Here is a 25,215-nt window from a genome sequence, read left to right as displayed (position 1 = left end):
ATGAAGGTGAAACTCACAAATTGTAGGTGATTAATAAAGTTATTTTTTAATCTTTTTGCCTTTTCTGCCCCTCCACTTCAGACATTAGTGTTTAAATTCCTTCAGTCGTGATACTCTTTTGCTTTCTCCTACCTATGGGTGGTAGGTTGGCCTAGAGGAAAGTTGGCCGACCAGTATCCAGTGCCAGGTTCGATCCCTGGCACCGGACAGGAGGGTATTAGTTATAAAACTAGCAGAGGCTGGTATTAGATCTACAGTGCCCACCATCTCTACCATTGTGTCCTTGAGCAAGGCACTTAACCCCAAACTGCTCCAGGGGGATATGCGGAAAGACACATTTCAATGTAACCATTGACTGATAAAGTAACTTAAAGGTGAAGTAAGCGGTTTATTTATATTAATATAAGTGTTAAATCGCTCTTTATTCATACAGTGACCACTTACATAATGTACACGTTTCATAAAGCCGATCTCTCAGTCAGCTGCTCTGCATGTAATCGGCAAATAAACTTATTGGAGGATCCCGAAATGTATATCCAATCACAAGCGAGAACGCTACAAACCGACACCTGTCTCACTCATGGTCTCACTGCCGGTGCACGCCAGAGCGACAGATGAGTGAATGTTTATGCTCCTACAATGGCGGAGCAGGTAAAGATCCTTCCCAATGTCTGTTTTGATGGTTTTTATCATGTTTTATCACACTTATGGATCTGAGATGATGCTAGATAACTTGCTGCTTGAAGACCGCAGTGCATTAATGTGGTGACGTAGGGACGAGCGAGGGGACTGCTAACTGCAGTAACTGACAGGAAGTTAGCTAAAAGAACCATTCTGCTTACAGCACCTTTAACTATCCACAACTTCCCCACCATATACATGATAAAGAGAAATGGGCGTGTGGCATTACAGGGATTGTGAATAGCTGACACGCTCCTGTTAGTACACCTATAGAAAGATTTTGATCATTGATCAGCGTGTGCCCAGAATAAAATTGCACATGTGGATGTTTCAGGAAGCCGCAGGTCATTTTGACTGCTCACTCATTTTGTGTTAAGAACATAGAACATAAGAATGACCCAGTGAAAAAAACTATTGATAAATACTTAGGATAACATGTGATAGTCCTTGTGTTAAAGTGTTCCATGAATAAACCACTTCCATAACTCCTCCAACAATCATCAGCTCAGCTTCACATCAATAATATAACATCCAGGTTATAAACCATTTTAGCTTGAACTGCACTTTTAAATGATTTGAATCTGACATTAACACACAATAATTACTTCAGTGCATGTTTGCATGCTGACAGTGAGCGAGGGGGAGAAAACTAAAACACAACTTTTTGACCGTGCTGAAGGCTGCATATACCATTTTGCCCACTACACACTACAAGGTTATCTTTAGTTAATTGCTGTCGCATTATTCTGCCTCATGACACATGCACAAGAGGCTTTATTAAATGCAGTTTCCGTTCAAAGAGCCATATTGGCAGCTAATTATATGAGGGGTGTAAGGTTTATGTAGATTTGTTGTGTGCTCATGTGAATGATTTATTTTAGCATTATTACAGTGTCACTCGCTCAACATCCGTTGTACAGCTAACGTGATCATTTTTTTTTTGCCGCAGAGAATACACGCCACGGCCCTGTCTTCACCCAAGAGCCTAGTGACAGTATTTTCCCACTGAGCACCGACGATAAGCTGGTGTTTATTAATTGCAAAGCAAAGGGGAACCCACCGCCGCATTATAGGTAAGTGTTTTGCCTGTCCTTTGACTGTCTGTGTAACAATTGAGAAATACAGTGTGTCAATGTGGTAGAATGCAATTTTTCTGAGCTGTATATAATACACGGGATGTGTATATATTGTCTATATATACATTCCAGTGAAGTAATTGGTTAGAAGTTAGGAGGCGGTAATAATTACACAGTTGACCATGGAAGCTCATCGGATAACAGTAAGTGTTGTGTTTATAATGATGATGATACTGATTTGGATTTGTAATTTATCTTGCAGGTGGAAAGTGGATGGGAGAGAGATAAACACAGAGTCAGATGAAACCTACAGCCTGGTGGAGGGGAACCTGTTGATCAATAACCCTCATGTTATCAATCATGGAGGAGTTTATCAGTGCATCGCCACCAACACATTTGGAACCATTGTCAGCAGGGAGGCAAAAGTCCAGTTTGCATGTGAGTAGTCTAATGTTGTCTCGTCCAAGTACTGTGCTGTTCACACTGCTACAGATATACTGTAATGTCTAGCTTTTTTTTATTTGATGCCCAATGAAAGAGAATACAAATGATTAGATTAGTGCAGCATCTAGTTCTAGTGTTTAATAGCTGTTGGTGAGTATAAGGTCACCTATTATGCAAAATGCATTTTTTCTAAGGTGTGACTAGAACTTTAAAAATAAGAATAAAGCACATTCTATCTTTTATTCACCTCCACCTTTCTGAAAAAATGTGTTCGAAAACCCCAGTCCAATGTCTCTCTCCTCACTGCGTCATAAGGAGTGAAGCCACACCCCCTAATAACCAACCTAGCTTAGCAGTACCTCCGACTGGGACAAGCCACAGACCCAGGCTGCGTTCCAATACCCATACTATCTACTACTATCTATCTATCTATTTACAGTAGTATGGTAAAAAAAGATTTAGTATGTCCCGATTCTTGTGGCCACATTTAGTATGGTTAGAAATACCCGGATGTATACTACATCCAGCTGTCATTTTTAATGTTGAAAACAGCATCCTATTTGGGCGATTCTGACCCACAATCCAGTGCACACCGGAAGTGACGTCACACCAACGGAGCCTCCATATGAAAACAACCGGGGATACGACGGATATAAAGGCAAGAGGCAAGATCAAGGCGCAATGTTATGATGAAATAAATAAGTAAAAGTATGTCCCAAGTGTAGCATCCTAACTAGATTATTTTTATGGTCAGATGTAGTATGTAGAATAGAAAAAAGAAAGAGTATGCGATTTGGAACGCAGGGCCAGATACCCCTTAATCTAACCGGCAGTTAGATTCAGGGCCAATCAAAACAGACTGGGCTTTCTGGAGGGCGGGGCATAAAGAGACAGGCTCTAAAGGCCAGGACACGACTACCCGAAAATGGAGTTTGCCGATTCAGGCAGCTCCAGTCTTCCCGTTGCGGCCATAAAAGTGCAAAGAACACACCAAGCCGACTGGTGACTTTCCGTACGCTCTGCGCTTGCGCGGGACGTAATGTCTCCATAACAGTAGGCGGCGCTAATCTGTATTGTGGCCCGAAAAAATACGGAAGCCGGAAATGATGGGACGGCTCTCTAGACCATAAACATAGATAGAAATACGTATTTATATTTATGGAACATAAAGAGCACCATTTTTAGCAGAGAGTGTCGAGCATGGTGTCGAGCAGTCAACAAGGGTTGATGCATGTGAGCACTCGCTGAACGAAACAAACAAACACATTAAAACAATGGCTAACTGTTGTTAGCTGTTTGTGCTACCCGCCTCACTTCCGGGCTTCACTGATTCGCTAGCCCTCCACAAATCAAATAGCTTCAACTGAAAGACTGCCCGCTCAAAAGGCAGAGGCTGATCTGAGGAGATTCATCAATCACACTGTGAGAAATATAAAAGGTTGTTTGGACGCTACACCCTGAAAACAGTTTGTAGTAGAAACCCAAATTAAAATTTTGAAATGGACATAATATGTGACCTTTAATCAGTGGATTTAATTGGTCTCTGAAATGTCAGGCAGTATTGAAAATGTTCATCAGGTTCCCTCAACCAAATGTGTTTTCTTTTTTCTTTCTTTTTCTAAATGCTGCGCGTGTGTTGTCTAATTGGTGAAACTGTTTTCTTCAATAACACTTACAGGACTACCATACTTTTTCCATTTCATATGTACATGCCAGCATTCTCACATGCTTACATTGCCGTCAAAAGAATAGCATTGAGATGCTAAACAATAACCAAATGTTGCTGTTAGCGGTGTAACACTGGTTTAGGTGGTAAGAGACTGTAAGCTTTATTTTCAGCACACTGCATATTGGTGACAAGAAGGAGTGTGTCTTGTTCTGCCTGGACAGCTTATAATATCAAAATAACAGTATGGCCATACAAAATGATATATAAGGTACTAAATTATATATTTATTCTTCATTTTGTGAAGGGACTTTATACATCTCTAAAATCAGATGCCCTTGTTCTTGTTTTCTTTACCTAAGTCTTACAACCAGCTGACATGTAATCACGCAGATAAATGATCATAGATTGTCTATACTGATGGACTCTCCTTTCATTCGGTGACTCTTTACAGCCATCTCAAGGCACTGTCAAGCCACACTCATTATATGTAAAACTGTCTAAATCCCGGGCAGTACACTACAACATAAAAAAATGTGAACACACTTTAAATTTCACTTCAATTTTAATTTAATTTTTTAAACTTTACAGCTGTAATGGACTGCAGATGGTTATTGTATGGATCATTGCGAGCATAAATGCTTTGTGTGCTATTTAAACAACCCTCTTCATTACACATTTTTAGTAGGTGCTGACAAACACAATACGATTCCTCCAAGTGCTCTCATAAAGATGTCTGCCGTTATCCTCGATTGCTGTGTCTATAATGACAGCGTTACCCTTCCCTAGCCAGTGAAACACACAAAGGCATGAGCACTATATATATTATATATTCTCCCACTGCACCACACTCAGCAGCATTTAATTAAAACTGAAAGTAATCTCTGGAGCTGGATTGGTGAGGAGCAAAAAGCTGGTGCACTGGGCCTCCCACCCAGTCTCCTGGCAGCGCAGGCTGTGATATTAACAGGGGACTTCTCAGGTTTTGACTTGTAAGCGGTGTGAACAGACAGGATAAACATTCTGCAGAATGAAATGCCTTTTCCCTGGATGTCACCTCCAGGTAAAAAGTGATTTAAGGGTTCGTACAGCTTTTAATATATATATATATATATATATATATATATATATATATATATATATATATATATATATATATATATATATATATATATATATATAAATATATATATATATATAATATACTGTATATATTATATGTAATAATTCAAAGACTTTTCCAGCATTTTCAAGATAAAAGTTCAACTTTTTCAAGAACCCATAGCTTTATATACAGTCATATGAAAAAGTTTGGGAACCCCTCTCAGCCGGCATTATAATTGACTCTGCTTTCACAAAAAAAATATAAAAGTGGTATGTCTTTAATTTACCAGGAACAGCTAAGTACTGGGATGTTTTCCAAACAAAGATTTTTTGAAAAGCAGTGTTTGGTTGTATGAAATTAAATAAAATGTGAAAAACTGGCTGTGCAAAAATATGGGTACCCTTGTGGTTTTGTTGATTTTAATGCCTGTAACAGCATGTAAAACTGATGACTTTAAACACAAAGTTGGTTGGATTATGTTGTTAAGCCTTGAACCTCATAGAAATGTCTGTTTAATCATGAGAAAATTTATGTTAGGTGCCTAAATGCAAGTTGCACTTCTCTTTGACTCTCTGCTGAAGTGAGACAGAATGAGATCATCAAAACAGCTCCCAAAAGATCTTAAAAACAAAGATTATTCATTGTCATGGTTTAGGGGAAGGCTACAAGAAGCTTTCCCAAAGGTTTCAATTGTCAATTTCTACTGTAAGGAACGTTGTCAGGGAATGGAAGGACACAGGAACAGTTAAACCCAGGTCTAGCAGACCAAGAAAAGTACAAGAGCGGCATATGCGGCGGATTGTGAGAATGGTTGCACACAACCCAAAGATCACCTCCAAAGACCTGCAAGAACATCTGCCTGCAGATTGTGTATCTGTACATGGTTCTACAATTCAGTGCAATTTGCACCAAAACATCTGTATGGCCGGGTGATGAGAAGGAAGCCCTTTCTGCGCCCACGCCACAGATACAGTTGCATGGAGTATGCAAAAGCTCATTTAGACAAGCCAGCTTCATATAGGAAGAAAATGCTTTGGACTGATGAGACAAAAATTAAGTTATTTGGTCTTTATAAAAAACAGATGTTTTGGTGCAAATTGCGCTGAATTGTTGAACGATGTACAGATACACAATCTGCAGCCAGATGTTCTTGCAGGTCTTTGGAGGTGATCTGTGGGTTGTGTGCAACCATTTTCACAATCCTCCACCTATGCCGCTCCTGTTTTTTTCTTGGTCTGCCATGCCTGGGTTTAACTGCCACTATGCCTGTGTCCTTCCATTTCCTGACAACGTTCCCTACAGTCGAAATTGACAATTGAAACCTTTGGGAAAGCTTCTTGTAGCCTTCCCCTAAACCATGACAATGAACAATCTTTGTTTTTCAGATCTTTTGGGAGCTGTTTTGATGATCCCATTCTGTCTCACTTCAGCAGAGAGTCAAAGAGAAGTGCAACTTGCATTTAGGCACCTACAATCCATTTTCTCATGATTAAACAGACATTTCTATGAGGTTCAAGGCTTAACAACATAATCCAACCAACTTTGTGTTTAAAGTCATCAGTTTTACATGCTGTTACAGGCATTAAAATCAACAAAACCACAAGGGTACCCATATTTTTGCACAGCCAGTTTTTCACATTTTATTTTATTTCATACAACCAAATAATGCTTTTCAAAAAATCTTTGTTTGGAAAACATCCCAGTACTTAGCTGTTCCTGGTAAATTAAAGACATACCACTTTTATATTTTTTTTGTGAAAGCAGAGTCAATTATAATGCCGGCTGAGAGGGGTTCCCAAACTTTTTCATATGACTGTATATATATATATATATATATATATATATATATATATATATATATATATATATATATATATATATAAAGTATATTGAAGAAAATAAACACATGATTTCACTTCATACAAACATGGATTTTCCATAAAAAAATATTTAAATAAATTAGAATAAGCGCTGAAATCCAATCACAAGAGATGTGCCCTGTGTGGTATTGATTGTGCCGGCAGATTTTGAATCACTGGGCTATTGAAAAAAATAATAATTTAAAAAATAAATGAAATACACATAATCAATCAACATTAGTTAAGAGAGCCCATACAAGTATATTCTTTTGATTATAATTTCCGATAATATGAACATTGTGTAAACTAGACAGTATTTTATTGACGATCCCTAAGTCAGATCGGTCAATACTGTATGGAGAAAATCCATTGTCCTTATGTATTCGGATTTCCATCACATTCCAAACCTTGAAAACACAAGACATTAAAATCAAGCATTATCCAAACTGTCTAGACTCTGTAGGTACCATGTAGCCTACTACAGCTGGCAAACCCTGAACAGTTCTTCTTCTAATGTATTTGATTTTCCATCCAACAGTCCTGCAGACCTTCAACAGGAAGTCCAGGGGCACGGTGTCGGTGAGAGAGGGTCAAGCCGTGGTTCTGCTCTGCGGCCCTCCTCCCCATTATGGAGGTATACAGCTCACACTCCATCCTAACTCCTGGAACACACATCCAGCGTCTACTGCGTCAGCACAGAAGAGTTTTGGGGCCACAGGAGAGAGAAAAAAATCAAATAAGGCAGATTTTTTTTCATTATGTTTAGAAATGTCAAGAATAAAGACGAATACTCCAAAATTATATTGGAGTTGGTGGGGCATTTATGTATTTTCAGCATACTACAATTGAAGTGCATGCATTGGGACATCCTTAAAGGTGAAGTAAGCGATTCATTTATGCTAATATAAGGGTTAAATCACTCTTTATTCATACAGCCCACTACTGATAACAAATCAGAAGCCCTGCCGACGCCCGTTGGCAGTGCTTCTGCAGCGACGCTCCACTTCACCTCAGGAGGCACAGCCTATTTCTTTCGGGGAGACGTGCGTCTCTCTAGAGTCTTTCTGCTTTAACTGATAGATAAATACTCTGTTGAGTCATACCAGCAGCATTCACTGTTGTTTTATGATTTCCTGGTTTGTCTCTTTCAAAATAAAACTTCCCGCAAGCGAAAATGTGAAAAAAATAAAAAAAGGCAATGAGGCACTAGGATTACTAATGACACTCAAAATGAATCATATGCATCATAAAATGACATGAAACAACTTCATATTAATGGAAATTATCTGTGAGAACTATATGTAGAAAGACAGGGCTTTTAGCAGCAGCGCTGCAGCAGCAGCTGAGACATTGCATGTATGGCTGAGAACAGCGCGAGAGAGGCAGCAGTAACAGACGCAGACGCTCTCCAGAGGTAGACACAGGATGTGTGTTCCAGGCTTTAACTCTTCTTCTGCATCTTCTTCTATGTAGTCTCACTCTCCTGCTTGCTTCAGCAATCTGTATTGTCCCTTTACTCCACTGCCTATTGTCTCCCTGTAACACTGCTGTGTCCCTTTTTGTTTTTATACCTTCTCACCTCCACTTCTGTGCCACTATTCTTTCCGAACTCTCTCACACACACTTCACCTCTCATCCACTCCTTATCTGTCATGGCAGGCAACTTTTTTATGACCATCCACCACTGCTCTCTCTACCTGCCCAGACCCCCTTCACATCCATAGTTCATAGCTTCACACTTTCATAACCTCAGAACCTCAACTGTTTTCTCTCACCCATATGATCATAAAGTCTCTGGTGCTACACTTCTCCCAACTGTCTGTCATTTTTATTTTTTTGCATGTTTGTTCCTTGATGTGGGCAGGTTATCTTGTTGGTAATAAAGGCTTGCTGCTGGTTTGCTGCTGTGGGCTCTCTTTGGTGGAAGCGTTTTATCCCATGGCCACAGCTGTTCAGTCAGCTCATGTGTGTCTGTAAGCGTGGCTGATTAGCGGACCCCTCAAAGTGGTTCACACACACACACACACACACACACACTACTGCTGCAGCCATAGCCCACCAGCGCAATTTCACGCCAGCATATAGACCGGCACATTTTATCCGCATCTCTGTTGCCAACTGAAAACCACGGCAACATGGGATTTCTATCCACACTTGAGCAATTCACCCTCCAGTCTTGAGTCTTCCCTCCCCTCCTCATCCCTCCTTTTTAAAAGCCTCCATCTCTTCAGAACGTAGTCATTCACACATTTGATGGGATTTGCACTCTGTGATAATGCTAGCTTGAGGTGTTTAAATATGTACTAGGTAACATTCCAAATACTCATATTAGTATTTAGAGAAGAAGTTTAGTCCAGTCACAGTCAAACAAAGTGAAATGGTAATTGTGGATAAAAAGCCAGTAAAACACATCTTTAAATTGAAAATCTTACATAGTAGAGCTTTAAAGGAAATTGAGAAACGGAGCAAACGTGTTTTACTACTAGCACAAAGTTGAAATAGTCTGTTGATGCATCATAAGCTTCCTCGAACAGGTACGTAAGTGGTCTGATAAGGAGCCATGCTGAGAGTCAAGCCTTATGTGAGAGGACATGAGAGGATGTGCCTGACAATCCTCTGTTACTGTGAGACCTGATCTCTTTGACAGACACATCCTCTGATAGTCCCTCATCATAAACAGGTCTTGTCCCTTTCTGCACTGACTTTCCCTGTCACTATTTGATTTCACTGTTTCACCCCCTGAGGAAGTGAGGCTGACTGCAGTTTGTGATGAGTCTGATACTCTCTTACTGTGTGTGTGTGTGTGTGTGTGTGTGTGTGTGTGTGTGTGTGTGTGTGTGTGTGTCAGACAGTTGAAGGTAGACTAATAACACTTTTATTATGCAGTCTATGAAGAAAATAGTCGAATCTCCGCTCTGAACTCAAAGACATGCTACAACAACTTGCCTCATTGTGAGCCCAGCTGTATGATCAGTGTGTGTGTGTGTGTGTGTGTGTGTGTGTGTGTGTGTGTGTGTCTGGTTTACCCTGGTACATTGACATTGTTAATTTGCATTCCTTGTTTTGACACAAGTCCTCTTTATTAATCTGTGTGACTTTAGTTGGGGATAGATTACAGGAATTAGACACTTCCTATATCCATCCACAATACAGACAGTGATAAAGTAAAACATCTGTTGCAAATTAAATCTTTGTTAGATTTTTACCCCGCCATGATTAAATACTCAAAAGATAATGCAGGGGTTATTTTATGTTGTTTCTTCCTAACACATCACATGAACAGGCCTAGGTCCATACTGTCAAACTGGGCCGTGCTTTGAGTGGGAGACTAAAATATGATCCACAAAATCAGATGTGAGAAATAGATCCATGGTTTAAAATGCGTATATGATGTCAAATCACTGCACAGTGGTGTAGAATACTACAACACAAAGTTTGCAACAATCAGAAGGTCAAAAGCATGAAATACCTGGTTGGCATTTCAAAGTAAACGGCTACGCATGTACACTTGAACGTATTTGATTGCTGGTTTGAGGTTTATCCTTTCAAATCATATATATCTTATATTAATATATTATTTATATCTATAGTTTTGGCTAAGAAATACAAAACCTCCTGACTCTCCTGTGAATTGAATTGTTAACATATATTTTGCTGTATGTCTTGTGCTGTCCATGAGGTTGAGGAGCCTTTTTCTTTTTTCTCCCCTCCAGAGATGAAATATTCATGGGTTTTCAACGGCCAGCGTAGCTTCCTGCAACAGGATGCGCGTCGCTTTATCTCCCAGCGGACAGGCAACCTGTACGTAGCCAAGGTTGAGGCCTCGGATGCGGGGAACTACACGTGTGTGGTGAGAAACATGATGACCAACGGCACGGTGCTCAGCTCACCGACCCCCGTGGTGGTGCGTAGGGATGGTAAGCACACCTCAGTTGGCCTCCGCATGCTCCCTGGTTATCTTGTGCACTGAAGTGACACATAGCCTACTGTCTACGGGAGGCCCAGCCCGGGAGAGATAAATCACTTGTCTTGAGCGTGACAATGTTTGTGCTTTTGCTTACAAGTGCCTTTTTTTTGTTTTGTTTTTTTGCACCGTCCCAAAAGCCTCTGAACTATATAGAGGGGGTTATGTATGCGGGGAACCCCTCTCTATCTGCTTGGCAGCACAGATTTACATAAGCACAACATGTCTGACGTCTGTGGCGGGGATGAAAATGCACATAGGCACAGGCACACACACAGACACGCACACACACACACACTCACAAACATGCACACGCACGCACTCACAAACACGCGCGCGCGCACACACACACACACACACACACACACACACACACACACACACACACACACACACACACACACACACAGCAAGGGGTTTGTCACACATTCTAAACCCCCATCAGTACCGTTTACATGTAACCGGGACATAAATACACACACACACACACACATCAAGGGTTTTGCCACACATTCTCAACCCCCCATCAGGAGCGTTTATGTGTACCACTTCAGATTTGAGCTGAGGCAGATATGTAATCCAAACCCATCCATCCGCTTAGCCAAACGCTGTTGTATATGCCTCCAACACGAGGAGCGCTCCCTCGCTCTCTGCCAGTGTCATATCCGCTGCCACAGCTTTTACATCCAATATGAATTACATGGGTATGCATGTCCATGTCTTTGTGTTTTGACTGATCTGATTTGCTCTTATCCCCCATGCAGTGGTGATGGGCGAGTATGAGCCAAAGATTGAGGTTCAGTTTCCTGACACCCTTCACGTCTCTAAAGGATCATCAGTCAAGCTGGAATGCTTTGCCTTAGGAAAGTAAGTGTCTAAAAAGATTATTGTGGTGCAGCTCTCTAACCCATCGCATTAACATTGTCAACTTTGTGAATAAGTGGCCAGACGTCCTCTGTTACAACCAACAGACTGGCAAACGTGGCAGCGGTCCTTTTTGGACATGTGTGAGCAGGAGCATGTGGTGGCTTGTGTGACCTTTGTGTGTGTGTGTGTGTGTGTGTGTGTGTGTGTGTGTGTGTGTGTGTGTGTGTGTGTGTGTGTGTGTGTGTGTGTGTGTGACACCCCCTGCAGCCCTGTGCCTTCCATCTCATGGAGAAGAGCGGATGGAAACCCGCTGCCTGGCAAGATTAAAATCAACCATTCCAGCGGGTTTCTGGAGATTCCGTATTTTCGGCCAGAGGACGCTGGCGTGTACGAGTGTGTGGCCGAAAATAGCAAAGGACGAAATGTTGCCAGAGGTCAACTCCTATTCCACAGTAAGTGCCCAGTCCTTTGCTTCCACGTTTATTGAGATGACTGCTAATTGTTTAGGTATTTAAAGGTGGAGTCAGCGATTCTGGATAGTTTTTTATCGTCAAAATCACTTTTTGGTCAAAATCAGTGAATATCTCCTCACAATCGGCTACCTGTCTGTACTGTGTGTGTGCAAAAAGTTGAGCACTTTCTTATTCAGACTCTCTATGAATAAGAACAAGTATACATAGGCCAAACTAAAATTGATTCTTAGAAAAACAGGTCAGTGATAAAAAGAAAAATGGAACAATGACAAATGAACGATATCTTAGCTAGCCTATTATTTTAGAACATTAAATAGGGTAGGACAAGGATTTATGGTTTCAAACTCATTAAACTTGAACAACCAGTAAAGTGTTGGCTGCAACTATGGTCTGTTTTAGTGAAGACATTTCTCCATCCTCCTTCCTTCTGCTCTCAGCGTACACCTCTGATTGCAGGTTATTTTATAAACCTTTCTGTTTCCTTTGTCTTTTGATGTATTGACCTTTCCTTGTTGCTTTATAAATACAAAGCACAGACACATCAAGACGATATTGTATTTGAATGACTTATATAATGTTGTTTCTCTGGTGGAGTTGAACTGCAGCCTACATTAATAGACTTCTGGAATCTTGATATTTCATATTAGTGGGCCTATCTGCTTCATAATAGATTTCTGTTTTGGGCTCTAAGTCCACAAGGTGCACCTTCTGCACACTGAGCCTACGGGTCACTCCCAGGCACTGACTGCGTAATGAGCTGCTGCCTAGTAAATCAGCTGGTAATTACAAGCAGATTGCATGAAACAAGTGTGCCAATTTGTTGTGGCCATTCATGCATATATGACCTGCAGACAGCAAAAAAATAAATAAATGTATGAAGTCCCATGCCAGTAGGAGAACATCTGCTCTAAACTGTTCATACAGCATTTTTAAGAAGAAAACGGTGATGCATTGAGGGGCTATGTTATGTTATAACAAAAAGGGAAAGGGAAATACAACAAAAGTATGTTCTCCCAGATATTGGTAACTAAAACTAAATGTATTTGCAATAGAATATTGATATTTCTTTTCAACTAATATCCATATGTGTTGCTATTTATAACAGATGTGGAACACCTGCACTGGGTTCAGACTCTGAAAGATGCTAATATGGCAATTGATGCTAATCTACAGTGGGAATGTAGAGCCGTCGGTAAACCAAGGCCCACATACAAGTGGTTGAAGAACGGTCAGCTGCTACTAGCAGAGGTAAGACCCCACCAGTAACACTGCCAGTGGATATTTGTAAAACATTCTCAGACACTCAGATTGTATGCACCCAAAAAATGCACTATTGTCTTCAAACAAGTAATTCAATGATACAGTATATCTTACTCAGACTTAGCTAATGCTGAACCTGAAAACTTAAGGGCAAAGGATGAGCCACAAGCTTTCATTCCCTGTGCAATATCATTGAAAGTTGTTCCTAACCATTAGTCTGCTGGCCTGATTTCCAGGGCCGGGTGCATGTGGAGGCTGATAGACTGACCATATCCAGGATTAGTCTGTCAGACTCAGGGATGTATCAGTGTGTGGCAGAGAATGAACACGGAGCTCTCCATGCCAGCGCTGAGCTCAAGGTTATAGGTAAGCAGTTTGCTCTGTATAATTTACAATGAATTGAGCTCAATTGAAAGGCAGATATACACTGAATGCACTCTGTGTTGTCAGTGGAATGAAAGTGCTTTCTGGTTGAAAGTAAACGGATAAATAGAAAGACGATGAACTTTCTCCTCCCTTTGCAATGGCCTCGCACTTTTTTTCACGTAATTATTTCGTGCAGTGACCCCGTCTGATGGTCAAAAATAATTTCTTTATTTTGCTAGTCATTTGAATGACATGCTAGCCGACACACAGCTGATGCCCCTCTAAAACAGCAAGACACATGGCCTTAAAGGTCCCATATTATACAAAATGCACTTTTTGATGTTTTTGAACATACTGTAAATATGGGTCCACAGTGTGCCTAGAGACTGCCAAAGTATAAAAAAAGAAAACTCTCTCCTTTTCTCACTCTCCCCCTCTCTGAAACCCTCCACCTCTTCCCCCAATATACTCCAGTCAGAATTCTCTCCGTCTATGACGTCATAGAGGGCACAGCCACGTCCCCCCATATTAGTAACCAGAAACTTCCACCGTGCAGTAGTCTATGATAACCCCACCCCCCTATTTCTTATTGGTCCACGCCACGGCCCCGAGATCCTCTGGAAAAATATTCCTTCATCGCCATGTTGTTTTCCCCGCTAAGCGACAAGATGCCTTTAGTACAGCAAAGCATGCTGAATGTTGCATAAACCAACACAGAAGCCTTTTGCTAATACTCCACTCAATTATCTTAACCACAGCAGTCGAATGCCTCGTTTTTAATAACACAAAGGATTGGAAGCTAATAGTGTAGAAGTCAAACTTTGAAACTAATGTTTTTACTGATTTAAGTGTTGATTTTAGCCGCTCGCTCCCGAGCTAGCTTCGGGACAAGCTTCGATCTTTTGCTCATAATAACCTATTTGTATTAACCACAGCTGTCTAGTAATGCCTCGTTTTTAGCAAGACAAAGGATATGAAGCTAATAGTGTAGAAGTCAAACTTTGAAACTAATGTTTTCACTGATTTAAGTGTTATTTTTAGCCGTTAGCCCCCGAGGTAGCTTCGCAGTAGCCTCCATCTTTTGCTGCATTTTTATTGTGAACATGCCGTTTCCATTAGCTTGTGGCGGTCAGTGCATCTGTATGAACATAAGCCCCTTTTACACAGAGATTGCGGCATATTGACGGAACAACATCACTCCAAAATGCCGGCTTTGCTTGCTTCTGTGTTATTTACACAGAACCAAGCAACGCCGGCCTGCTGGCGCATCAGTAGCGCCTTTTACACAGCGCTCCGGAATGAAAGAGGTGCTTGTAAACAGCGTCAGGTGTGACGTAAACATTTAGCAACGCGCCGGTCAGCTGCTTTACAACAACGATACTGGCCGGTGAATTGAGAGCAGAAGTGCTGGAGCTTGCAGTAAGAGGGCCGTATTTTACTGTCCCCACGATGTGCCAGTTGATCTCGCTACGCGCTGAGTCCAACATCTCTGGGACACTGTTAACCAAACTGACAAAAATCACTCCGCTGCTCACTGCTTCACCTCTGTGTCTGTCTGTGTGTGTGTGTTTGTGTGACAGGTTGGTTGTGAGCGAGTCTCTTTGTGAGACAGACATAAACATACACACAGTGTGTGAAGTCACGTTACTGTAGGCAGAAATAAAGTGTGGATATACGCTCAGACTTAGGATAATAATAGCGGCGGCGGAATCCAGTCAAGACGATGTGAGTACGTTTGGCCGCATATTAAGACAGTAACTTCAGGCTGCAGCCCGCAATGTAAACGTTCCGCAGTAATTTTCTCCATGAATTGTGTTATTTATGTTGGGGGATAATGCTTTGTTAGCTAGATGGAACTCTTGTTAAACATATTGGCCGATTAGAATTATTATTTGTAGAGTGTGCGAGTCTTGAGTTGTGTTAGCAAAACAGTAGCTCTGTGGCTAACAGTTGAGCCCGAGCCTTCAGTCAGCTGAAGCAGACAGTCTAGCGGGGCGAGCAGACTATTCCACCGTTCCTTGGTCGTTCCTATTTACTGGCGTACTGAACTACGTTTTAGTTACATAAGAACCTAGAGCAAGAGCCCTCCGCTGCGCGTCGGGCTCCTGCTTCAGCTTGTCGGTCTTTATTTCTAGCAAGTGACCCGTTCGCTATACTTTATCCCTTACTTAGCCTAGCCTAGCTTTCCCATTGTACAACTTCTCCTGGGCAGAAATAGACTCATACACTCTGCAAAATGAAGCGCGGGGGTTTGGATTGAGCAACGGACCTTATGATCAGATAGATTATACGCCGTTCCTTTTATTTGGTGATTTTTACGGGACATCAGGCCGCCGTGGTTAATGTTAAACACACGTCCTTCAACTGCTAACATGGTCGCATGTTTAGAACGTAGACTATGGAACGTCAAACGCCCCCCAGTTCCGCATCAACAAGCTGGAGCATTTAAACAGAGAGGCGGAACTGATCGTGTCGGGAATCTTACTACCCCCCGAGGTAGTAAAATTCCCGGAACGATCACTCGCACCTTTCTTCCCTCGTTCCGCAACTGTCGCATTTATACAGCATGGCGGAGGGCCGAAAGGCCGGCATATTACCGGCTTTCACTGGCTGTGTAAAAGTGGCTATAGTCTTTCATGTAGACAAGGATCGGTCATGTCAAACTGTTCAAAGTGCGGCTGAGCTCCTGCGTTACTAGCACTAGATATGGTTCTTCTCACGGGTAAACCTAACCCTGGTAATAGGCACGGCAAAGAAGGTGCGAAGGGCTAGTATGGACAGAGGGCGAGGCCAATGGCTTTGCTTCCGGACAGGGGCGGGGGGAGCTCATAGATGGTATATAAAACGAGGGGAGCTGCAGCTCGTTTTCAAAAATAGGCCATCCTGAGATTAGCTGAAAATCAGGGTATAGAGGCATACTGCAATAAATGATCTGAACAGTTTTTTCAGCAAACAACTAAAGAAAAACTTATTAGGGACCTCTAAGACCATATAATATTGACAGAAAAGTGTATAATATAAGACCTTTAAAGGCATACTCAGTCATTGTAATACATAACGCTTCTTGTCAAAATCAGTGAATATCTCCTCACGAGATTGTACTGTGAGTGCGCAAAAATAAATTCCAGTGTTAACACTCTGAACCCTAGGGCTATTTTGGCCGTTTTGCATACTTTTGATCAATCCTTACTAAACTACAGTAAGAAATGTTTATCATGCCAAAGTTTGGTATCTTATTGTTCAAAACACCCTAACCTATATGACCTGATAATTATTTCTTTCATTTTGACATGATAAATGATCATATTAGACCAAAAACCACATGATAAATGTAAAACAAATTTAAAAAATATATTATTTCTACCATGGGTAACTCAAACATTCATATTGAATTTTTTTGAAAGCTGAAAATAAATACATGGAATGTTTTTATGGTAATTTAAAAGTTTGATAGAGGTGGCATCAACCTTCATACAAATTTTATGAACAAATAGCAGGTGAATACAAAGGGCGTTTTCCCTAAATTCCTCAAATTTCTGTCAATCATAACACAGAGGGCACATAACCATTTTTTAAGCTTGCTGTGTTTGGTATATTTTGTTTCAGTAAAACTTCACCTACATTCCCTGCCAGTTTTTTTTTTTCAATTTGACATAAAATTTGAACATTATGGACCCAAACCACAAAAAAAAACATATTTTTTTTCATATATGCCTTTTTATTAAAAAAAGCTAGGCCTAGGTATACCTATATAATAAAACATACATTATATGGATACATATATGACATGTATGTGTAAAGAACAGATTATTAGGCTACTGTGTCTGTAGGCTACACGTTATGAAGGCTGGCTGCTGTGTGTGTACTCAGTGCTTCAGTCAGACAACAATGGCTTTATGTAGCCTACATAGTCATACTTTGACTCTGAGGATGAACTGTCCTCCTCCTTCATGTCAAAGAACAAGCTGATAGCTTGACTTACGTTCAAAGTTTTCTTCAATATGACTAAAACATTAAAGGGGATACTACTGCAGTTAACACTGTTGTGTGTATAATTAAGTGTAATAATATTTACTGAAAAGTCCAAATTGTTTCACTTTGAGGTAAAGTCAATACTTCATGACAGTATAATAAAGGTTTCATGACAGTCAATGTTAAAATTAGACAGTGTAATAACACTTAATGACATGTTAATGCAATGTACAAATTGTTTCACTTTAACTGAGGCCAAAATAATCATTCATGAGCATGTTATAAAGGCATTAGACAGTGTAATAACGCTTCATGACATGTTAATGAACTGTCCAAATAGTTTCACTTTACTTTAGGCCAACAGAATCATTCATGAGCCTGTTATAAAGGCATTAGACAGGTTAATAACGCTTCATGACATGTTAATGAATTGTCCAAATTGTTTCACTTTACTTCAGGTCAACAGAAACATTCATGACAGTATAATAAAGGTCTCATGACAGTCAATATCAAAACCTTCCACATATGACAGTTTAATGTAATCTTACAACATAAATCAAATTAGTTTCTTTACATTTGATTAGTAAGCCTACTATTACATGTTTATGACAGGTCATGTTATTGGTTAATGTCAAGTCGACATAACCAAGATATTTTGTCTTCATTAATGTCAGGTTGTCATTACAAAGACACGGACAAGTTATTTTGTCTCAGCTTATGTCAGGTTGTCATTACAAAGACATCGACAAGTTATTTTGTCTTAGCTTATGCCAGGTTGTCATAAAAAAGACATCTCATACAATGTCAATGTGGCATTAAACGTGACATAATTTACCGAATGACACTTTATGACAACATTCATAACCATTCATAATGTTCATGACAGGTGGTATGACAGTGTAATGACAGTCTTATGACAGCGTTATGTATACGCCTTCAAATAAAGTGTTACCAAAGTTTCTTTTTTCTTTATCTCTCTGTTCTGTGAGCGTGCACGTTGCCGTAGTAACCACCTATCAATCCACGGTTGAAACGTGCTCTCCCTGAGTTTGTTTGCATCGCCCTTGTGAGTAAGTGCATGGAGTTTCCCGATCTCTATAAATTATAATTTATGCACGTTATTAAACGGCCGCGATTCGCCGGTTGCAACAGCTGTTTAGCGTGTCATCACAAGCCGAATATTGCTATTGTTCTTTTCCTGGGATCTGTATGCTGCTGTGCATGTTAAAGAAGGAAATAAACAGGATAAATCCTTACTCCTCCTCTCATCGTCTCATGCTTCATAGTCTTTTTTAGTTATAGTTTTTGGCCTCAAGTGGTGATTTAGCCGACACCCCTGAAGTGAATCCAGTGATATAGCAGATCAGCACGGTACATTCAGCAGTTTTCTCTACTACTTTAGTTGAGAACAAAATACTTGAAGTGCAGGATAAACCTCTTGCTGTCTGTTGATGTGCAATAAATATTGAAGGTTATGTAGCCTACAAGTAGGCCTACCTGTCTCTTCTAGGCCTACTCATTTCAACTGACTTGTGAAAACTGCTCAGAAAAATCAAAACATTTTGACATATAGCAGCTTTTTTTTACAGTAGGCTAAAGCAAATAGTTACTTTCCCTGGTAACTAGTTACTTATATTATAAAGTAATTCAGTTACTAACTCAGTTACTTTTTGGAACAAGTAGTGAGTAACTATAACTTATTACTTTTTTAAAGTAACGTTCCCAACACTGGTTATGAGATAATATCCCCGTTAATTCTTCTCCATACCATAAACTCATTCGTTAATATTTCTTATTCTACTCTCGTGGGAGGAGCGGAGAATTTTTTTTTCTTTTTTTTGAGAAGTGGAGAAGTGGGAGGATCAAGCATTTGTTTCTTCTGTTTCCATGGTGAATCATGTTATCAGCGACCCATTGACGATGGCTTTTACGCACGCGGTCAACCCAGAGTGAACACGCTCAGAGTTGATTGACCCAACGCTGATCCACTGTTCTGAAACTGAAAACCCAGAGTTGCTCAGCTCAGCAGTTGAGCAACTCAGAGCGCAGGATTAAACCCAGAGTTTGCAAAACCTGCTACTTGAAACAAGGCTCTGTTATCCTTGGGTTCAACACACACACACACACACACACACACACACACACACACACACACACACACACACACACACACACACACACACACACACACACACACACACACACACACACAAATATACACACACACACCTTGTAACCCCCACGGGAACCACACCTGTTCAATAGTTTTTACAGTAGACCTATGACCGCAAGGACAGGGATAATTCAAGGGAGGAGATATGAAGTTTGCACGGCAGCCTTCTACGCCATTTCTCTTGGTTCAAATGTCTTCTAAGAAAAGGTTTTCTTCCAGTGAGGTTTTGTCACAGCTATTTGACAGTGAAAGTGACATAGTGGAGAATCTTGATGAGGACTCTGATGCATCTTTTGTATTATCTAATACGTAGGCTACATAGTGGCATACATAGCACTTCGGACGATATTTGATGTAATGACCAAATTGACCTTTTATTTAATGTTTTTGTAGAAAAATAAAAAAGAATAAAATAACTGATTGTGAAGATGATGTTCTATTATACAAATAAAATATTTAAATTATGTTTGTTTTTCCTGGGGTCAAGAATAATAGCATGCTTCTCTCCTTGATAATGGAAATTGATTGTATTAAAAATAGTATAAACAAAATAGTGCTTAAAAATAATATACTTACTTTAAGACACACAAAATATGTCTCGATCCAATTTTAGGTCAATCGGTGAGATGTTATCGTGTTTCGCATGTTTTTCCTTAGTAACATCATAGGTATTCTGGATGTATAGGAAGGTTGTAGCTCCCGCCAGTTAACGGACACGGACACAAGGCTTTCTTGTTTACGGGCATTTATTAGCTCTTTCTCGATGTCATCAAGCATGCCAAACATGCCGTGAGAACTAAATAAAAGCATAGAAATCACGTTACAGAAATAATAATATTCTCACAGAGAATAGTACTTGAATAAATAAACAACACAACATTAGATTGACTATTAATTGACTCTCAAAAAGATATGAATTTACATTGACAATACACATTAAAATAAATACCTCATTGGCCGGGTTAACTCCCGGGGGTGATTCAGGTAACACAGAGGCAACTTCTCTCCTGTGTGTCTCTTGTCGAACTAAGTAAAGTAATGACGTTACCAATGCATGGACGGCTGCATGCTCTGATGCTGGCGCTACACCAATCAACATATGAACCCCAGAACAGTAGTTCCGCTATACTAACAGGTCAGCTTGTAAACATATTTCAAAATAAAAGAAATGCAGATAAATATATAATGATACATTTAAATGTGGTTTATTATCGAATTAAAACTATTGTTTAATGAAACTTAACTTTCTGAGTCAAATTGACCCCAAGGATCACTGATATAACTAAAATCTGAGGGTGACAGGAGGATTAGCGGTGCTGTGAGCGAAATGGTTCTTTTAGCTAACTTCCTGTCAGTGGCTACAGTTAGCAGTACCCTCCCTCGTCCCCACGTCAACACATTAATGAGACTGCGGTCTTCAAGCAGCGAGTCATCTAACATCATCTCAGATCCGTCAGTGCAATGATAAAAACCCATCAAAACACAGACATTGGGAAGGATTTGTACATGCTCCGCCATTGTAGGCGCATACACATTCATACGGACAGGTAGCTAGATCGTGTGGAGATATTCACTGATTTTGACAGAAAGTTATCTTGACAACAAGAATCCCTGACCGCACCTTTAACACCGGGTGTGTTCCCCCCAGCCTCCCCACCTGACTTCAGCCGGCGGCCTGTGAAGAAGTCCACAGTGATCCAGAGGGGGGGCGAGGTGGTGTTAGAGTGTCGGCCACATGCTTCACCCAGGGCCAGCGTAGCCTGGTGGAGAGGGGGCCAGCTCCTCAAGGACAGCAAGAGGTAGGCTATTGTTATGCTACTGTTTGCATCTGTGAAACGGGTTTTCTCATGTGCTCATTTTCATTTCTAGGACGTGTGTCATTTTATTTTATCCCCATGACCTCTGCATTTATAACTGACATGATTTTATAAAGGATATATCACTAAGGCCATGGAACACTTCAGAAAACCATTGTCGGTAAACACAGTTTGTCGCTACATCCACAAATGCAAGATAAGACTCTACCATGCAAAGTGAAAGCCATACATCAACAACATCCACAAATGCAGCAGAATGGGAAATACTTTTGCTATCATCATTTCAACAATTACTCAGTATTGTTAAAAGGAAGGGGGGAGTAAAACAGCGGTAAACATGCCTCTGTCCCAACTTGTTGAAGGCACAACATTTATAATGTGTGTATATTTTACAAAAAACAATGAAGTTGATCAGTTTAAACAAATACGTACAAGATTTACTATTTTATATTGAATACACATCGAAAAGGATTAGGAAATGATCATTCTGTTTCATTCACATTTTACATAATGTCCCAACTTTTTCGGAATTGGGGTTGTAGTATAGTAAATGTAATCCGATGTTCATAAGGTGCTGGACTTTGTTCATACAGGGCCTCGGCGCCAAATTAATAGGGATGATTTCCATTTAACTTTGGGTGTTTTATTTAACTTTGATGCATCCATGAGCGACTATTTAAAAATGTGAAATGGTTTTAAACCAATTTACTTGTTAAACTTTGTCATTATGTAGGCTGTGATACATATCACAATATGTTTCCTCTGAGAAGTTAGTCAAACTAATTCATACATAATGCTTTTTTTTAACTCAAAGGTGAGTTGTATGAGCTCAGATCAATCAGGCCTAAATGCCGTATGCAGCAAAAACAACTTTAAAACTTGTGATGAACGAAATCACTTATGTTGCTACTAGGGCTGTCAAAATGAACGCGTTAACGCAGGGTGATTCATTTCTGGAATTAACGCATTAATTATTTTAACGCAATTAACGCATGTGCAGAATAATTCGTCCCGTACATCTCACTGGCTCTGCACTACAGTCACTCTAACGTTGTGGCTGACCCAGGATCAGTAGCTGCGCGCGGCCAAACATAACAGCACGCTAGCCCATGCCGTGTTTTAAACTGCTAACGGTCACGTCTGTGTCGGGGGCATAGATAGTATATAAAATCAACTGCCGAGGGTGACAGTTGATGTCGGGAGCAACAGGAGGAGAAACATTGTCCGCTCTGTTCAGAGCCCGCGAGGACACAAACATCTGCAGTTTTCAGGTGTGTAATTAGACATCAACATAACGTCGGCTTCCTGGCACAAATGAACAGTCCTCTAGGACGTGGTCGCGCGTACAAACACACACACACACACACACACACACACACACACACACACACACACACACACCGCGGACTGTAATCAAGTTGTATTCAAGAATGCACAACCTATAGATTCGCCAAATAAATGCCATTATATAGCCTATATTTGCCCAAATACATGGTAAAGAGACAGACCAATTGAATTATGGTGTGGTAGGTATATATTTTAGTTTGATTTAAATTAATTTTTAGTATTAAAACCATCATTTGGATTTTCAATTAATAAAAAACAAACATTTTAAACATATCCACCTTCTGTCATTTATCTTTCTGTTCATACAAAAATATACAGAGAAAATTTGAATTTTTCAGGCATATTTCGAATGGTAAAATTAATCGTGATTAATCGTGATTAATCCACAGAATCCTATGGATTGCTATAAAGGAACATACATCTTTGTCCATGGCTGTGTTCGGAAAGCCATACTAGCGTCCTACTCATTCTCATTTTGACTTCAATTTGAGTATGTGACGGTTGTGTATGCGAGTTTGGGTATGCGAGAATTGCCCGGATGAGTACTATTCTTCCGGGAAGATTTTGGGTATGGATCGATTGGATACTTTTCTTTAGGCCCCACAATGCATTGCATATTTTCAAGCGACAAGGAAGTTTTTTTTTTATTCTTTATTTACAATTCTGCATTTCCTGCACAACACAGGACTGTTCGGAAAGCCATACTAGCGTCCTACATCCTAAATACTCACCATCTACATATACTACATACTGTCTACTCAAAGATCGATTGTGTATGCGAGGTGCGTTGAAACGTTTTCAGTGAAGTATACTCAAGCAATAAAGAATTTCTTCTTCTTCTTATAAGATTCAGGCCGTTTAGACGCTGTTTAGCGTATTACCGCCCTCCACAGTTTAGATATTGAACTAGATTTGTACAGTCCTGTGTTCATCCTCTGTGTTTTAGACCTCTTGTTTTATAATCTAAGTAGGCCTATCTTTAAGAACACTAATCACGTTGCGTGGCGACTCAGTAATGAAACTGAAAGTAGATAGCCTATAATATTGCTAATAAATGAAAACAGACGGTCAAAACAGCGTCCAAATGAGCTAAAATCCTAAATACAATAAACAGTAATATGGCACACTTATTTTTGGAGAAGCTCTGATTATTATTCATAATTATTAAGTACGGGCCCTCAATGTATTGAGGGCCCGAATGGTGTGCTATTATACAGTTTTTTGAATTTCCGCTAGGGGGCGCTGTTATTAAGCCCCGACTGAAGAAAGTTTGAGAGGCCACGCCCCTCACACCGTAACTCCGATTGACTTGAAATTTCTCACACAGGTGTATGTTAGGGTGCTCTACAAAAAAGCCTCTGGGAGCATATAAGTCCGCCAGGGAATATTTCCCGCTAATTAGCATAAACTGAAAAACAGGGTGTTATCCCCTTTACCACGTTAGACTCCTCCCCTTTACAACATTAGGCTCCTCCCCTTTACCACAATAGACTCCTCCCCTTTACCGCATTAGGCTCCTCCCATTTACCACAATAGGCTCCTCCCCTTTACCACATTATGCTCCTCCCCTTTACCATGTTAGGCTCCTCCCATTTACAGCATTAGGCTCCTCCCCTTTACCACGCTAGGCTCCTCCCCTTTACATAATTAGACTCCTCCTCTTTACCCCGTTAGGCTCCACCCCTTTACCACGTCAGGCTCCTCCCCTTTACCACGTTAGGCTCCTCCCCTTTACCACGTTAGACTCCTCCCCTTTACAGTGTTAGGCTCCTCCCCTTTACCACATTAGGCCCCTCCCCGTTACAGCATTAGGCTCCTCCCCTTTACCCCATTAGGCTCCTCCCCTTTACCACGTTAGGCTCCTCCCCTTTACCACGTTAGGCTCCTCCCCTTTACCACATTAGACTCCTCCCCTTTACCCCATTAGGCTCCTCCCCTTTACATTGTTAGGCTCCTCCCCTTTACCACATTAGGCCCCTCCCCGTTACAGCATTAGGCTCCTCCCCTTTACAACGTTAGACTCCTCCCCTTTACCACGTTAGGCTCCTCCCCTTTACCACGTTAGGCTCCTCCCCTTTACCACGTTAGGCTCCTCCCCTTTACCACGTTAGACTCCTCCCCTTTACAGTGTTAGGCTCCTCCCCT

At 40.6% G+C, this 25,215-nt stretch overlaps 1 protein-coding gene across 1 annotated transcript in view; it reads left to right on the top strand.

Moving 5' to 3' along the window:
• The window catches only part of cntn6 (contactin 6), a gene marked incomplete at both ends in the record, with an annotated part of 77,302 nt that overhangs the window by 5,795 nt on the left and 46,292 nt on the right, over positions 1 to 25,215 (top strand). Inside the window, 9 exons of the mRNA XM_080026765.1 lie at positions 1,631 to 1,754; positions 2,020 to 2,195; positions 7,370 to 7,465; positions 10,545 to 10,748; positions 11,560 to 11,662; positions 11,930 to 12,114; positions 13,241 to 13,383; positions 13,632 to 13,761; positions 21,555 to 21,705. Of these exons, the coding sequence (XP_079882891.1) occupies positions 1,631 to 1,754; positions 2,020 to 2,195; positions 7,370 to 7,465; positions 10,545 to 10,748; positions 11,560 to 11,662; positions 11,930 to 12,114; positions 13,241 to 13,383; positions 13,632 to 13,761; positions 21,555 to 21,705 (1,312 nt within the window). The remainder of the gene's footprint in view (positions 1 to 1,630; positions 1,755 to 2,019; positions 2,196 to 7,369; positions 7,466 to 10,544; positions 10,749 to 11,559; positions 11,663 to 11,929; positions 12,115 to 13,240; positions 13,384 to 13,631; positions 13,762 to 21,554; positions 21,706 to 25,215) is intronic.

The sequence above is a fragment of the Ammodytes marinus genome (genome assembly GCF_949987685.1).
Source record: "Ammodytes marinus genome assembly, chromosome: 4".
Classification (NCBI taxonomy): domain Eukaryota; kingdom Metazoa; phylum Chordata; class Actinopteri; order Uranoscopiformes; family Ammodytidae; genus Ammodytes; species Ammodytes marinus.
This window is presented reverse-complemented; position numbering and strand designations above follow the sequence as displayed.